At 40.3% G+C, this 16,913-nt stretch overlaps 1 protein-coding gene across 3 annotated transcripts; it reads left to right on the forward strand.

Moving 5' to 3' along the window:
* Window positions 1-3,100: 3,100 nt before the first annotated feature.
* Window positions 3,101-15,847, forward strand: LOC307176501 (centrosomal protein of 78 kDa-like). 3 transcript variants are annotated; one of them, XM_079902686.1, is made up of 7 exons: window positions 3,101-3,559; window positions 5,470-5,566; window positions 6,679-6,850; window positions 10,230-10,438; window positions 14,504-14,675; window positions 14,986-15,033; window positions 15,565-15,847. In XM_079902686.1, exons 5-7 carry the CDS (start codon window positions 14,523-14,525, stop codon window positions 15,814-15,816), a joined length of 453 nt encoding a protein of 150 aa, XP_079758812.1. In that variant the 5' UTR covers window positions 3,101-3,559; window positions 5,470-5,566; window positions 6,679-6,850; window positions 10,230-10,438; window positions 14,504-14,522; the 3' UTR covers window positions 15,817-15,847. The 3 variants fall into 3 exon arrangements, with proteins under 3 accessions (XP_079758812.1, XP_079758811.1, XP_079758813.1); XM_079902685.1 differs by lacking the exon at window positions 5,470-5,566; XM_079902687.1 differs by lacking the exons at window positions 5,470-5,566; window positions 10,230-10,438.
* The last annotated feature ends 1,066 nt before the right edge of the window (window positions 15,848-16,913 follow it).

Consider the following 16,913-nt stretch of genomic DNA (forward strand, 5'->3'; position numbering starts at 1 on the left):
AGCAAAGGAAACCATAAGCAAGACCAAAAGACAACCCTCAGAATGGGAGAAAATATTTGCAAATGAAGCAACCGACAAAGGATTAATCTCCAAAATTTACAAGCAGCTCATGCAGCTCAATAACAAAAAAACAAACAACCCAATCCAAAAATGGGCAGAAGACCTAAATAGACATTTCTCCAAAGAAGATATACAGACTGCCAACAAACACATGAAAGAATGCTCAACATCATTAATCATTAGAGAAATGCAAATCAAAACTACAATGAGATATCATCTCACACCAGTCAGAATGGCCATCATCAAAAAATCTAGAAACAATAAATGCTGGAGAGGGTGTGGAGAAAAGGGAACACTCTTGCACTGCTGGTGGGAATGTGAATTGGTACAGCCACTATGGAGAACAGTATGGAGGTTCCTTAAAAATCTACAAATAGAACTACCATATGACCCAGCAATCCCACTACTGGGCATATACACTGAGAAGACCATAATTCAAAAAGAGTCATGTACAAAAATGTTCATTGCAGCTCTATTTACAATAGCCCGGAGATGGAAACAACCTAAGTGTCCATCATTGGATGAATGGTTAAAGAAGATGTGGCACATATATACAATGGAATATTACTCAGCCATAATAAGAAACGAAACTGAGCTATTTGTAATGAGGTAGATAGACCTAGAGTCTGTCATACATAGTGAAGTGAGTCAGAAAGTGAAAGACAAATACCATATGCTAACACATATATATGGCATTTAATAAAATAAATGTTATGAAGAACCTAGGGGTAATACAAGAATAAAGACACAGACCTACTAGAGAATGGACTTGAGGATATGGGGAAGGGGAAGGGGAAGCTGTGACAAAGCGAGAGAGAGGCATGAACATATATACACTACCAAACATAAGGTAGATAGCTAGTGGGAAGCAGCCGCATAGCACAGGGAGATCAGCTCGGTGCTTTGTGACCGCCTGGAGGTGTGGGATAGGGAGGGTGGGAGGGAGGGAGACGCAAGAGGGAAGAGATATGGGAACATATGTATATGTATAACTGATTCACTTTGTTATGAAACAGAAACTAACACACCATTGTAAAGCAATTATACTCCAATAAAGATGTAAAAAAAAAGATGAATGGATAAAGAAGATGTGGTACATATAACAAATGGCATACTACTCAGCCTTAAAAAGGAAAGAAATTTTGCTATTTGCAGCAACATAGATGGACTTGGAGGGCATTGTGGTAAGTGAAATAAGTCAAACAAAAACAAACACTGTAGGATATCACCTATATATGGAATCTAAAAAATACAACAATCTACCAAATATAACAAAAAAGAAGGGGAGTCACAGATACAGAGAACAAACTAATGGTTGCCAGTGTGGAGGGGGAGGAGGGGGCAATACAGGGGTGGGGAAGTGAGAGATCTAAACTACTGGGTGTACGATAGCTCAAAGATGTATTGTACAACACGGAATATAGCCAATAGTTTGTAATTACTGTAAATGTAAAGTAACCTCTAAAAAGTATATAAAATTTTTTTAAAACAGAAATCATACTGAAAATTGGAAACAATTTAAATGTCCATCAACAGAAAAATGCACATATAAATTATTGTATTTCCCTACATGGGAATCCTACATAGTGAGGAAAGTACATGAACTAGACAGATCTTTATGTGTCAGCATGGATGAACCTAGCAAAGATAACACTAAAAAAAAGCAAGTAAGAAGAGAAAACATAGTAGAATACTATATGAGGTTTAACAATACTTAAAAATGTAGCCTAAACAGAAACACATCCATGACAGTGCTGGAGACCAAGTTCAGAAGAGTGGTTACCCAGGGTCAGCTGGGGAGTGGCTGTGATTGGGAAAGTGGTCACACCAGGCTCTTCAACAGGAATGGTAATGTTTCACTTCACACGCTGGCTGGAGGACAGAGGAGTGTCTGTGATGTTATAATGTGAGCACGCTGCATGTAAAAGCCATTGCTGACAACATCTAGGGGATCTGATGCGCGGGAGCTGGTAAGTGGGTGGAGGCATCCAGGTGGTGGTAGAAGAGGAACGTTGTACGCATAACGCCTAAGGCCTGACCAGAGGACGACCACTGTTCTAGAAACTGGACACAAATCCAACTTCTACAGCCAATGTTAAAAGACAATCTGAGGCATATTTAAAATTTTAAGACTTTACGTAAGCAAAAATAGATTTAATTCAGGCACCACGAAAGCAGAAGAGGTGAGGAGCACTCCAGCCACAGGAGCTGCAGAGATGTTTCTTTTAAAAGGGCAAGAAGCAAAGCAAGGAAATGACTGACTTGCTATAGCTTTAAAGCCTAGTTGGTGGTTTGTGACTGGTTGTCCTCAGCGGTTTTCGTCACCCTGAGGCGATGACAGGCTTAGATTTTTGTTGATTTACCTAGGCAACCGCATCACTAGAGCCACTGCAGGCTAACGGCCTCCTTGCAGGGTTAATTTACTAACACAAATTGTCTGAGTCCTTCCTCTTACTCATTCACTTCACTTCCTACGCCTCAGTTTTTCTTCTGTAAAGTGGATATTCAGTAGTAAATTCTCTGTGGAGTTGTCAGTACAAAACAGAGTGATTATTACTAACCACGATCATGTCCTAAATGCACGGAACACGTCACCATTTGCCAACCACCGTGTCAAGTCAGCAGAAACTACAGAAATTAAGAGCTCTCCGCAGAAATTCACACACCCGTGCACCAGGTAAGGGAGCACAGGCAGACGTCCACTCAGACTTTCCTGTGTCCCTCACGGAGTGCACGCTCTCTCCTGGAGGGGCGAGCACAGAGACTTATCGGGAGTTTACTTTTAAAATGCGTTCATATAACCATGTCTCACTTTTGTTTGGATGAGTCAGCAAACGCTTTCTGGAAACGCCATATTCTCCACACCTCCTTCCTTTCGCGCTGCCCTAGTCACAAAGCTCCAGCCCCTACTCCTCAGGCCGCGTCACCATGGGAGACGGGGCTGCGAGCGGACGCACGGCGAACGTGCTGACGTCCTCGAGCCCCGCCCCCACGGCCCCGCCCTCGTGGCTTAAACCCAAGCCCCGCGGCGTGCAGGGCGTTGATGCCGGCGCTAGAACCAGACCAACCGGGGGCTTCAGAGCGCGGCATGGAGGGGCTGGCCTAGCTGAGGCCCGTGACCCGATGTCTTCTGGCTGCGACGCCGGTCCTGCGTACACTGCGGGGCCGCAGCCGCGGGGCGGTGGGCGCCCGAGGGGCCGGGAGGCGAGCCGGGGCCCCCAGGAGGGTGTGAGCATCGTGTCCTCAGCCAGCGTCTCCGAGGCTGCGCTCGGGCCGTAATCATTCGGTGAAGCTGCGCCGGGACAGTGCGGCCGACTTCTCGCGCTCTGAGAATTGTGCGCGCTGCAGGGCTCGGTGCCTCTGCCTGCCATGCGCGCTTCCCTGCGGAACGCCCAGCTGGAGTTAAGGCCTCCGCGGGGTAGACTGGGTGCCGCTCCTGAGCACCCTCTGCCCCTGATCTGTATCTAGAGCTTCTTCCAGCCACGGCTTGGCGAGACAGGTTTGTATTTCCCGCTTCCGGGTGCTGTCGTGTGGGCGCTGCGAAGCGGGGTTTTAGATGGTACAAGGTGGAGGGTGGGCACTAGAACCGGTGCCCAGTGCCCGGGTATGCGTGCACGAGACAAGGGCATGCGGCCTAGGACTCCTGCCAGCTCGGTGACCCCGGCCGAGTGCCTTAAGGCTTCAAGGTCTCAGTGTTCTCATCTGTAGCATGGGCTTAACAAGATCCAGTCTCTGTGGCGGTTACAAGGACTCACTCTGTTAATGCTTGTAGACTCTGCAATGTAGAACACTTAGCACAGTTTGGAGCATCGTTAATTGTTGCACAGATGTTACCTGGTCTGTTGAAAGACTTTGCCTGGTACAAACCAAAGCGATTAGGAAATGGATATATCCCAGCTTCATTTCCTATCCATTAAAACAGGGCTCAGGAAAAAAAATTTTTATTTCAATAGTCGTATCATACAGTGCAAAGAGCACCGGTGTGAAGGCAGCTTAGGGTTTGAATTCCCGGGCTTATGCTCTCTGTGGCCTGGGCAGGTTTCTTTTGCACTACAATATCCACACTTGTAAAATGACATTAATAACCACTCTTTCTGTGGGTTCTTAGAATTAATTAAGCAGGTTATGTGTGTAAAGTATCCTGGCACTTGAATGAGTTGTCAGAACCAAGGGCTGCTGGAGACGATGCTTCTGCCCTAGGTAATCTTCCTTTCTACTGGGCAGCAAGTAAACACAAGCACAGTAGTCAGTGCTCTGGAAGAAGTGAGTTTTGGTGCTACAGAGCATAGAATCTCTTTTTTCTTTAATTTAATTTATATTTTATATTGGAGTATAGTTGATTTACAATATTGTGTTAGTTTCAGGTGTACAGCAAAGTGATTCAGTTATACATATATCCATTCCTTTTCAGATTCTTTTCCCGTACAGTTTGTTACAGGATATGGAGTAGAGTTCCCTGTGCTATGCAGTAGGTCCTTGTTGATTACCTATTTTATATATAGTCGTGTGATATGTTAATGCCAAACTCCTAATTAATCCCTCCCCCCCATCTTTCCCCTTTGCAGAGCACAGAATCTTGGAAGGGAAAGTTCAGGGTAGGCTCCTTGGAGGAGGTGCCATCCTTTCTAAGGATATGTAGAAGCTCCTGGGGTGGCAGGAGGGAGCAGTGTGTGTCAAAGTTTGAGAAATATAAGAAAATATGGCAAAACTAATGTACAGGACTGGAACTCAGGGTTTGGGAAAGCAATGAAAGTTGATACTGGAAACCTAGTGGGGCCCCACAGAAAGGGGCCTTGTTTGTCCTGTCAGAAGTTTGGATGTTTATCCTGAAGGCTGTGGGAAACACCAAAGAACAGTGAAATGGAATTCTGGTTTAGAGGCTCACTCGGACCTCCATGTGGAAGGCACTTGATTGGGTGCAGTGTGAATTGTAATCTAAGGGTCCCACTTAAGTTATAAATGGTGGGACTGGGTTTTGCAGATCTGAGAGAGAATGGGTGAGGCCTGGTGACCAGTTAAAAAAGGGAGGGCAGCAAGCGTGGGTGACAGTTTACAGCTGCATCTTTTTGTGAGATAAACAGAGCACAGTAGAAAGGGATTGGGTGTGGCGAGAGGATCTTACTTCATCTTCAGTGCTTTAGAGGGGCCTGGTAGAGAGGTCTGGGCCCAAGGTACAGATCTGGGCTTTTTGGGAGGACAGGTGTTTGAAGGCATGGGAGAGACTTAGGTTATCCACAAGAAGATCCAAAGAATCATAGGTCTGAGAGTTTTTTAAGTGGGTATATTTGAGGATGTTTATAAGCTGAGAGAAAGCCAGCAGAGGAAGGGTATGAAGATCTAGGAGAGGAATTCATTGTTCATTTGTTTTCGGAAAGCTGAATGCTTGTCGTGTGCCTGGCCCTTTTCTAGGATCTGGGGTTCACACCATGTGTTATCTCTTCTGCAAGGACAGTTCAACTCATCGCCTGGTGAAGAGAAGTCAGATTATTCTTTGCATCCCATTCAGGTGTAAGAACTGTTCTGTACCTCTGAAGGGACTTTACTTAAGCAGAGTAATAAGTTAGAAATCAAAAGAAATTATAGCTGGAAGGGACCTTAAAGTCCACGGTACTTAATTTTGCCTAATATTTTACATTGAATGTAAGAAAAATTTATTGTAGAGCCCATTCTCTTCAGAGTTCCTTCACTGAACTTTCTTTATGTCTTGCATCCATGGGTCTATCTTGTAAATTTTGGCTTCCTCGTAAATTTGCTTCTTCATCCATATTACATTTTGCCCAGACTATGGCAGAAACTCCTGGGTGGTTTCTTGGCCCCTGGACTCAGTTCCTCTAAGTTCATCTGCCTACTCGGGTTAAGTGATCTTCTACCATAAAAAGATGTGCTTAAAATAATGCTGCTAATGGCTTGCCCACACAGAGTTAGTGCATACTAGCCTCCCAGCGTGTGCTCTGCACAGAGGCGTGTAGTCTGAACTGTGCTCGGCCAAGCCTCATGGGGCTCTTTGGCCCTGAGGAAGGGGAGCTTTTTGTGATCACTCCCTTTATCCAATCAGTCCTTCAGCAGTGGGGTGCCTTTTTCTAATCAGCGGAGGCACCCTACTCAGCCAGTGGTAGTCCCAGGACTCATCACCTGTGGGATAGAAGCCATGCTCTCTCCCAGGCTTGCTTCGGCCAGCATCTCTATTTTCCTTTCTGTCTCTTCTCACACTTGGACCCCTGGGCTATAGTCATCCCCACCTGCAGTATTTACAGTGCCCAGCAGGACTCAGGCTTGAGTGTATTTTGACAGATGTTCCCTCTGCAGTTAATGCACCTAGTACTCCAACTCTGCATAGCCTCATCTTTCTAGATTGTACTTCAGGGTTGTCATGAAGCCGTCACTTAGACATAAGTTTTTGCCTCCATAGGAACCTCTGTGCATAAAAGTTATGTTTATTTATCTCATGTGATTGAAATTTTGATTTTATACATCTTCCTCCTTAATGAAGGCTTTAAGGGCAGGAGTCGTTTCTAATCCTTAGCACAGAGCAGATGCTTGTTTTTTTTATTTAGATGCTTTTTAATGATGATAAAATGTATGGTTTAAATCACTCACTTTACAATAATTTTGCTTTAGGTTGTGGCAGAAATAAAGTTTACAGAAGTTGTGTTCCTGCGATAAGAAATACAGATGTGACCTTGCAGTTGTGTAAAGCTCTTAATTGCTGTGTAAGTGCGTCGATGCGCTAAGGAACCTGGAGCTAAATGGGCTAGTTCTGAGAGAGAGAGACTTAACTATGTTAACAAAGGTAAGCCTTCATTGTGTCCTGCCAACCTTTGATAGTTGCTTTTGGGGCAAACTAAACCAATAAAAGTTTAAACTGTTCCTCCCCATTAAAGGGATTGAATAATTGCCTTCTTTGGTGCACCTTGTCTTGTGAATTGTCCACTTGGAGATGGAGGTTTAGAAAGTGAGTTTCAGTCTTGTTTAAGTCTCTTCCCATCATACTGGTCTCGTGATTTCCTACACACCATGTCTGTCTACCTTTTCCTGTCTACCTTTTCTTGGTGGTGTTCATGCGTGGATTGTCTCCTATACCTGCTCAAACCTTGGTCCATTCTCATTTGTACCATGGAAGTTTGTCATGCTGGATACTGTCAGAATTAATCTTACTTAAGTTTGTGTTAAGCCACAAACCATGCGTTTTCTATATTTTCTGTTTTTGTGTGTGTTTATATTTTTATGGTTTCTCTTCAAGAAATATTATGGGAAGGGAAATAGCAAGATATAAAGAGCAAAAAAGTCATCATGATCTTTAAATTGTTAGAACATGTATCTGCAATAATAATTATAATGCACTGTGGTATGTGTTAAAATAGGAAATATATGTAACATCCCATAGGAGCAGCAAATTCAGTGGTGTTAGTGGGAGTGTGTCATGGAAGTAATCACAAAGCAGGTGACTGTTCCTTGGGGTCCTGAAACATTAGTGTGTGTTCTTTGTGTCCAGTAGTGGTCTGGAAGGTTCAGGAAGCCTGCCTTTCAGTTTGAGGGAACAGAGGGTTTGAGGTTCTCTCTCTTCTATTGCTCTAGTATACTGCATAGCAGCTAATAAAATACTGGGTTTATAGTTGACATTTAAGTCGCTGATTGATCATCAAGATTGGCATGTATCATTGGAACTGAAAATCGGAAGAGTCTTATGCTTTTTAGGTTTTTCTTCTTTTTCCTTTGTCTCAAAAGTATGTAGTACTTTACTGAGTGGTTGGCAATAAAGTTTGCAGTATTCAGTGTATTCAGTTTTAGTACCTATATAGAATTAAAGTGTTGCTGTAAACTGGAATGAGGCTTTGTTACTGACAAGTTTTAGAACGCATCAGTTCATCAATTACCTCTTTGGGAAGATTGTAGTTAATGATTTTAAAAATGTGGCTGTAAACCTCCAATTGACTCAAGAAAAGCAAATAAGTCAAGATTGACAAATGTATAGGCTCTTCATCTTATTGTGTGTGGTTTTTTTATTTTTCCTTTTAGTTATTTGTCAAGGTATAAAGAACTCTGTCACTCTTAAGACAGTAAACTTCATGGGGTATAATCTGACATGGCAGGGAGCAGATCACATGGTCAAGATCTTAAAGGTGATTTTATGTTTAAACTTTCATGAAAACATGTGTGATTGAAGCACATTAACATATTGATACAGATGGCAGTTAATTTTTGTCTTTTAATACATGTGAGTGCAGCTTTTGTTTTGTTGAAAGAATATGACCAAATGGTAATGTGAATTGCTGTTGCATAAAGTATAGTGTTGAATCCCCAGTATTTGCACTTGAGTTTAACAACTCTGTGGTTTTCTATCTTCTTCCTGAGACACTTAATCTCAGGTTCATCCTCGTCACACAGAGTGGTAAATTAGAGTACGATTAATATCACCATTTACAGAAGTTAGACTGAAATCTCAACCATCCTGAACATAGGAGTGGAAGGGGCCTCTCAGCAGTTCAAAGAGTCATTACGAAGCCAGTCGGTTGAATTCTGTTCACTTTTCTCCATAGCAGAGCCTTGCCCGTCCTTCTTTTGAGCTTATTTATTTTTGTACACAATTCTATATGGATACTGTACATAATACTAAATAGTTGTATTAACTGGGTTTAACTGGTGATGTATTTACATCAAGATCTAACTTCGTTTTGTTGATATCTTTTTAGGGGCTTTGCATTCATCAAAGCTCGTGATGTATGTAATCAGTTGCTGGTGTGTAGCTATCATATTTATGATATATAGGACTTGAATTGGGAAAGGTGGATGGTCATTCTCCTTGCTTTTTAAACTGACAGAGCCTTACAAGAAGCATTTCCCTCTCTGAAATAAATCCATGGAAAATATGTTTGGTCGCTCTCCCAATGCAACTGTGTAGTTGTGTGGATTTGGCACACAACTGGCAGCCTTGTGGTTATGTCTGTAAACAAGGAAGCCTGTTCTCCAGTCTGCAAATCAGCTGTTACCCAGTGAAACGAACTTGACTGCCATTTCTGACCCCTCACATGGAGCTCTCATACTCAAGAACGTTCATATGTTTGCAAGAAACATTGTTTGCAGGCTATGTGTACAAATTTCCTGATCTGAAAGCCAATATAAAGCAACATTTCCCACACTTCTGCTCTCTCACCAAGGCCACACACATTCCCTCGCTTATGGCCTCATGGCAAGCTAATACTGTCAGTATCAGATTCTCCTTCCCAGTGGTTCTGGGAGACTGCATAGTTGCTCTGTGAAAGGCACCACTGCTGAGGTTGAGAGAAGAGCATCTTGGGTGTCAGTCCTGCCCTTGCATGCCCAGAGAGAGGGGTGTGCACCTCGTTCTCCTGTTCGGATTTTCCTATGCTGCAGGTTTGCTGCTTGTTGTCAAAATGATGTCCTAGTGACTTGTCTTCTGCGTAGTTACATAACCCCAGCACACTTCTTTATGATCTGTAGACTTTTATGGGGTTGTGGCCAGGTCAGGTTTTAAATGTTGGGAAATGTCCAACTGAACAACATTGCAGTGGCAGTGAAGCTTGATAGAATTGTATTACTGTTACCCTAGTTTTGGCTTCAGGGTGATGAGAAGATGAAATTTTTGATGGGTCAGTTTTAGTTATGTATGTGTATGTGATTTACTTTTTAAAATTCTAACATCTATTATACACAGCTTAGATATGTTGACTTTCTGATTATTCTTCTGATTCTTTATCAGTCCCTTTACTGGTGTATTTTCCTCCAAAAAACTACATTTTCTTCCAGACTGTTTTTGTCTGATAGTGAAAAATAAATTTTTCATTTGCAGTCTAAAGTTGATCTGAGAAAAACTGGTTACCTTGGATCTTCACTTGGCTTTTGTGAAAGAAAATAAAATAAGAATAATAATAATTCCCATTACTAATCCTAACCATGTACAACAGAGGTCTGTGCAGTAACATAGCGAAAATAAGTTCCTGTAATTTTACTTAGTCATTGCTTGTTTTAGACTAAGGAGCAGTGAGAGACATTTATAAATAATGATGCCTCAGATCACTTTTGTTAAATGTCCTTTAATATTTGGATATTTGGTATCTGTCTTGTGTTGTCTTTTATACAATCTTGTTTTCTTTCTTTGCACTTTAGTTTAACAACTCTGTGGTTTCCTATCTTCTTCTTGTGACACTCAGGTCCATCAGAATTTCCTGTGACTGTGACAGTAGAGAGTCCTTCCTCCTCAGAAAATGAAGAGGTCAATGAGTCCTCAGAAAGTGTTCAGGAAGAGCCAGAAAAAATCAGTTTGAAACAAGAAGCATTGCCGGGACAAAGTTATCACTTGAAAGCTATAGAGAAGATTATTTTTCAAACGGAAGCCTGATTGCAATACGGCAAAGCTTGTGTGAGGGTTCTGTTTTCTCTTCCCATCTGCATTGTATCCCCTTGAATGGTTCCTTAAGCTTAGACCAGGGTGAATGGTGGACACTTGAACTCTAAGAAATAAAAATCAAAACATGTCATTAGTACTATATTTTCCTTTGCTTAGAACTTTAGTATATTAGATTTAGGGAGAACCTTAGTGATCATACGATAAAGAAATTGAGTTCTGAATGAATGTAGTCAGCTGATTCAGTGCTCTTGTTTTACAGGTGAGAAAATTGGCAGTTCTAGTTGAACTCTCTTTTTACAAGAGGAAAATGTGGCCTCATTTTAAATAAAAGTAAAGTTGAAAAAAGTTTTCATGTTGATATTCTCCTTTCCTAAAATAAAAAATATCAAGAAGCTACATTCTGTTACCGAATAAACCTGACCTCTAATGTCATTCCATACTTTTGTTTGTATGGACAGAAAAGAAAAATTGATTTTCATAAGAAATTTTTGCACCTAAAAAATAATATATTTATTTTATTTCAACTTTAATGAAGAGCTGAACATTTCTAGTAAATAAAGGAACACCATTTGTGGGGGACCTTGTCTTTGTGCTACAAAGTGCATGTTTAATTTTTAAAAATTATTTAATATGATTTTCTTTTCGTATGAAACATGAAACTTGACCGGTTTCAGAACTAATTATCCCATTATTGTAGGACTATGGCAATTAACTCTTTGATTTTCAAAAGTTAGATTTTTATTTTTTTAAGTAAAATTAATGATAATATAGAGAAATTTTAAGAAACAAACTTAGAAAATTATGAAATGTTAGAGTAGGAGAAATCTATAGTTCATGTAGAGTTACCCTCTTTCATTTTATAAATGAGCACCTACAATTTTTAGCACATAAGTGGTTTATTAGTAAATGGCAGAGTACGACAAGACCCTAGAGCATCTAACCGCCTTCCTTGTCATTTTAGATGTGCTGTATTCATTTCCTTCACGAGTAGACCAGGAGATTGTATTTCTAGTAGTAATGATAGACACTGGGGAAGACCAAGAAGTTTACGCACTGGGACCACAGAATAGCAGATTCAGAATGCACTGAGAACGCTTTCAGCTCTTCTCTGTTTTGACAAGACACTACAAGGATGGTATCAATGTGTTTAAGTATATAAGCCCACAACAATCAAGAGATTTCAACATAGTTTTGAAAGACGGAAGACAAGTGGAAGAGTGTGAAACTGAAGCAGTAGAACAGAGGAAAAGCATCACCTAGAGTATGCACAGGGACAACCTGCAACTGAGGAGGATTCTGACCCCACCTGAAGAAGTAACCCCATGCTCAGATGCACGTGTAGGAAAGAGGGTGGAGTTAGTTAAAAGTATGACTGAAATAGGGGAAATCATTGAAGGGGTGTGTTTGGAGGAGTGGACTCCCAGCCCCGCCCTCACGCTCCTGAAATGAGATGCTTTCATTTTGAAAACAGTGAAACTGGTGAGAACTAGGGCAGCTAGTGTGAGTTTTTATAACCTAGAAAATTGTGTTTGGGGGGGATCCTATTACAGTTACTCCCCGCTTCTTCCTGCATAAGAAACCAATCAATCGTTGACTTCAGGGAGCTTTCTGCACTCATTCTTTAATAGAAAATAACTGTCATTTGCCTGATAGTTGAGTAAAGCTTACAACATGAGAGAGGGGGAAAAAGTGTGAAAACATATCCTGGTATGACCGGGGACAATTTAGGGAACAAAATAATTTAAGAAAAAACCCTAATTAGTATCCTGAGAGAGGTTTAAAAAGAGCTAGCAAGTATAAAATAAGACTAGGGTGTTAATTAAAAAGAGAATGATCAGAAAGCAAGAGAGGTCTCTTGGAAATGAAAATATGGTTGCTGAAATAACTTCAGTAGGAATTTAAAAAATTTCTCATTATATAAAAAAGAAAGACACAATGGAAAATGTGATAGCAATATGTTAGAGAGGCTGCATCTGGGAGATACAACATGTTACTATTAGAAACTCCAGACCCAGAAAAAAAATGGAGGGAAGCTGTCAAAGGGCAACAAAATTCCCCACAGCTGAAAGTAGACATCAGGCCTCAGATTGAAAATAGTTACTCAAGTTTTGAGCAAGATGAACAAGAATAGACTCATACCTAGGCACCCTTCATTACGAAACTTTAAAATACTGAAAAAATAAATTAACATAGAATAAAATACTGACAGGATACATCCATTCCAGAGAGAAAAGTACTTGTCACTTAAAAAAGAAAGTTAAAATCTGACTTTATCATACTTGTCATCAGCAACATGGATCCTGGAAGGCATTAGAAAGATACCTCCAAAGTTTTTCAGGCACATAATTTTCACCCTAGTGGTTTGTATCCAGCCAAACTATCAGTCATAAGTGGAGGCTGGAGAAGATATTTTGTACACAAAGAAATTTGAAAAATTGACCTCCTGTGCTACATCTTAAGCTATTTATAGAAATAATCCAGCAAAATGAGGCAATAAACCAAGAAGGAAGGTAATAGGGGATTCAGTGCAGAGAGCAGCTAGTCTAGATTGGAGAGGCTTCTATTGATTGTGTGATTGAGAGCTTAGAAACACCTTGAGGCATATTGTACTTACTAGGTATTAGGCACTGTTGGAAGGGAGGAGGGAGAGGAAGAGGAGAAGGAACTTGAACTCCAGAGGAGAAAAGGCTATACTGACATAAACCTGAAGCAAACTAAGCTATGGTTGATTTTTAACCTACCATTGGTGAGCAAGAGAATAATCCACTTAAACTTGACACTATAGATGTTCCCCTTTTCAGCGACACACATGGGTAATGACCACCTATCTAATTTGTTGTCCAAACCAGAACTTGTCCAAACTCCTTACACTTCAATAGTGTAAGGAGGCGCTGTAATGCTGTAACATCAGGACAACAGGTATAAACTGGAACAGCCCAAGGCGGCTTGGGGTATGTGGTCACCCTGCACCCTCCACACCCTGCACCCTGGCACAGTATGGATCGAGGTGTAGTCTATACACAGAGGCACAGTACATCTGCAGTGGGCAATATTAATTTCATTGTAATAATGGCAATACTGTCTTGGTTTGCAGCTTTTATTGTCAACTTGCATGTAATAACAAATAACTAACCTAAACTATACTTAGTATGTATTAGTGTTAACTTGGTATGTACTGAAATGTATTGTGTACTAGTATGTATTTAGTATATATTAGGCTCTAAGTGTTTTTGCATATATTAACTCATTTAATCCTCTGAATAGCCTTATGAGGTTGGTGCTAATATCATTCCCACTTTTGAGAAAAGGAAGCTAAGACAGGGAAGGAACTTGCCCAGGCTGTACCTAATTTAGGGTTGGATTGAGGCTTTGAGTTTAGGCTCTCCGCCTGTTCTCTTAAACCTTACTCCCTACTGACTCTCAAATAACGGTAGACTTAACTGCACACAGAACAGAATATAAATTTCAACTTTGACAACGTAAAAGCTAGGTTTGGAAGGTAGACAGGAGGTAGAAAAAAGGGAAGATGGTATGAATGTCCTCATTTTACAAAGCGTGATGTTGAGAGAGTTTATAGTTGATCAACAATGTAGGTTTTTAAGTATATCACTACAAGTCAAAGAGATCATGAGCAGTGGAATAACTAATGATGACATAACTTTACTGAGCAGTGTGGACATAGGAAAGAGTGTAAAGGAACTAAACCCTTACTTAGTAAAATAGAAAGTGAACAGATAATGCCTCAAATTTAGTGAGAAAATAGTCATGTAAGAGTATTACTTGTAAATGGAGAAGAATTCAAAATAACAATAGTTGGACCTCCCTGGTGTCGCAGTGGTTAATAATCTGCCTGCCAAGGCAGGGCACACGGTTTCAAGCCCTGTTCCGGGATGTGTCCTAGAGGATGAATCTGGGAAGGGCTGAGAATTTAGGGGAGAGAGAGGCTTGTAGTCTGGAGTAGGATGTTGGCTTTTAAGATTTTAGAAGTATTTCATGATTGTAGGTCTGGGGAAATCTAAACTGCTCTTATGTGATTATAATAACCTTTGTCTTTTCTCCTTTCCTCCTCTGGTCCAGGCTTGGGCAGCTGGCCACAATGGCTGGTATAGATCAGTCAGATTTTCATTTACTAGGTCATCCCCAGATGAATTCTACTGTTAGTAGTCCACGTAAAGAAGAAAAGAAGGCACTTGAAGAAGAAAAATCAGAATCAAAACTGGGTGCCCCAGGACAAATGCAAAACATCCAAGTAAGTGGAGAGAACAGCACTTAATGATTCTAAGAGTGATTAGCAAAAAGGAAATGACCAAGTCAGGGAGAAAACAATAATGATCAGTCTCTAATAGTTCATATGCTCAGGAGCTAATCCTTTCCAAATCTGAGATTAGTAAATGTGTGCCCATTTCATGATACTGTATTGTTGTAAATAAGGAGACTGGAAGTTCTTTAGAAAATTTATGAGTTAAAACGAACTATCCTTAATGAAGAAAGAAAACATTAGAGAAAATATTCCAGATTTTAAATTGTATAAATGTCTATTCTATTCATATTTTATCTAGGTTTCTATTTGTATGCAGTCAGCTTACAATGAAGGAACACTAATGAAGGTACACATACTGATATAATTTTTAAAATAAGTAATCCAGACATAGCTAATAGGTAACATATTACAGTGAATCACCTGGTTATGGGAATGGGAGGGAAAACCTGTCAGCTTTTCCTCTAGCCTTGCTTGGAGCCCCCATCAACCAATCTCAGACTGGTCTTGGGAACTGACAGCTTGAGAACACAGTCTGGTCACAAACTATATACTGTTTGCATGTGCCTGGAGGATAGAAAAGAAATTAATTATCTTACAGAATAGGGTTTTATTTTTAGTGAGGGAAAGGAAATGGGTAATAACTACCCCAGTCACCAAAGTCTGAAAATGTAGTGGACATAGCCTTGGATATAGCTAGGTTAAGCTGAGAATCACTTGGCAAGATATAATTAGAAAAAAACTGGCTCTGAAATCTTCTGAATATTGACTGTGTTAATAATAAGATTACAGAGTAACATTGAAGTTTTGAACTCTACTTTTTAATGGTTGGCTTTGTTCATCACTGAATTTTTGTCTTGTCTTTTGTTTTTCCCTCCAGTTTCAGAAAATTACAGGTGATGCTAGGATTCCTTTGCCTCTTGACTCCTTCCGTGTCCCAGTGTCTACTCAGGAGGCCTTAGAAACTTCCAAAGACAACCTGGGGGTCCCAGTCACAGAGCAGCAGCAGGAGTCTTTGAAGATTTCATTGTTAGAACATGTTCTCCTTCAGCAGACATCATTTCTGGAACTAGAAGTCAAAGAAAAGAAGAGGAATTATCTAGAAATAGCAGGTCTTCTTCAGAGAAAATGAGCAAAGCAGGTGAATATACCAAAAAATACTCTGCTAAGAAACAACCTGGGAAGGACCTGCATTCCTGCTCTGACTCACCTGTAAAGCAGAAAAGCAAAGGAATTGGGCAAAATAGTTCTTTGGTTAATAAACCAATTAAAAGTGAGTCTTCGAAAACACACATTTCTGTTAAGAAAGAGAGTAGAATAGTGACTGTTTCATCAAAGACAACTAAAAGTAAACTCAATCTACTAGAACATTCTGAAAGTGATACTCTTGGATCTGATTGTGTATTTCAAGAAAGCATCCATACTCTATCATGCCTAACATAGGTCTAAATCTTTTAAAATTATGTTTTTGCCTTCAAGTTTTAATAAATTACTTATGTTTTTATTATAGCATATCGTGTTTTCAGTTACTTGACTGGAAGCCATTAGAGAAAGATTTATCTATACTTTTTTATTATAATGAAAGTTTTGGTGTACTTTTCCTCATGACACTTTGCACCATTCATTCCGCTAGTATTTACTGAGGGCTTCATATGTACAGTACTTTTCTGGGTGCTATTGCTTTCAGCAGTGAACAAAATAAAGCCTTTACTCTCCTGGAACTAGCACTTTGTGGTGGGAGAAAACATAAACAACAAAGCAGGGTAAGGGTAAAAAGAGATGGGAATAATAAATGGAATAGTGTTACCATTTGGTTAAATGTCAAACTATTATAAATCACATGGCCAGAAGACATTGATGTATTTCAATTCACAATAACCAAAGAGCCTCAAACATTTACCAAGGCCCTTAACCGTGTTTATGGATTACAGCAACGCTCTGAGGTAGGGAACTGTTACCATTCCCATTTACAGATGAGGAGTATGAGGAGACATTATGTGAGTTGCCCAGAATTACACAGCTATAAGTAAGTGGGAAGCTGCCATTTGACCCGAACCCATGCTCTTTTTTTTTTAAATGTATGGACTTTATTATGTTTCATTTGTTTCTGATTTATGTGAATTTTTTCTTTAAAGATTTATTCTGATGTCGACCATTTTAAACTGTTTATTGCATTTGTTACAGTACTGCTTCTGTTTTATATTTTGGTTTTTTGGCCACAAGGCATGT

The sequence above is a fragment of the Stenella coeruleoalba genome, assembly GCF_951394435.1.
Source record: "Stenella coeruleoalba genome assembly, chromosome: 18".
In the NCBI taxonomy this organism is placed as follows: Eukaryota; Metazoa; Chordata; class Mammalia; order Artiodactyla; family Delphinidae; genus Stenella; species Stenella coeruleoalba.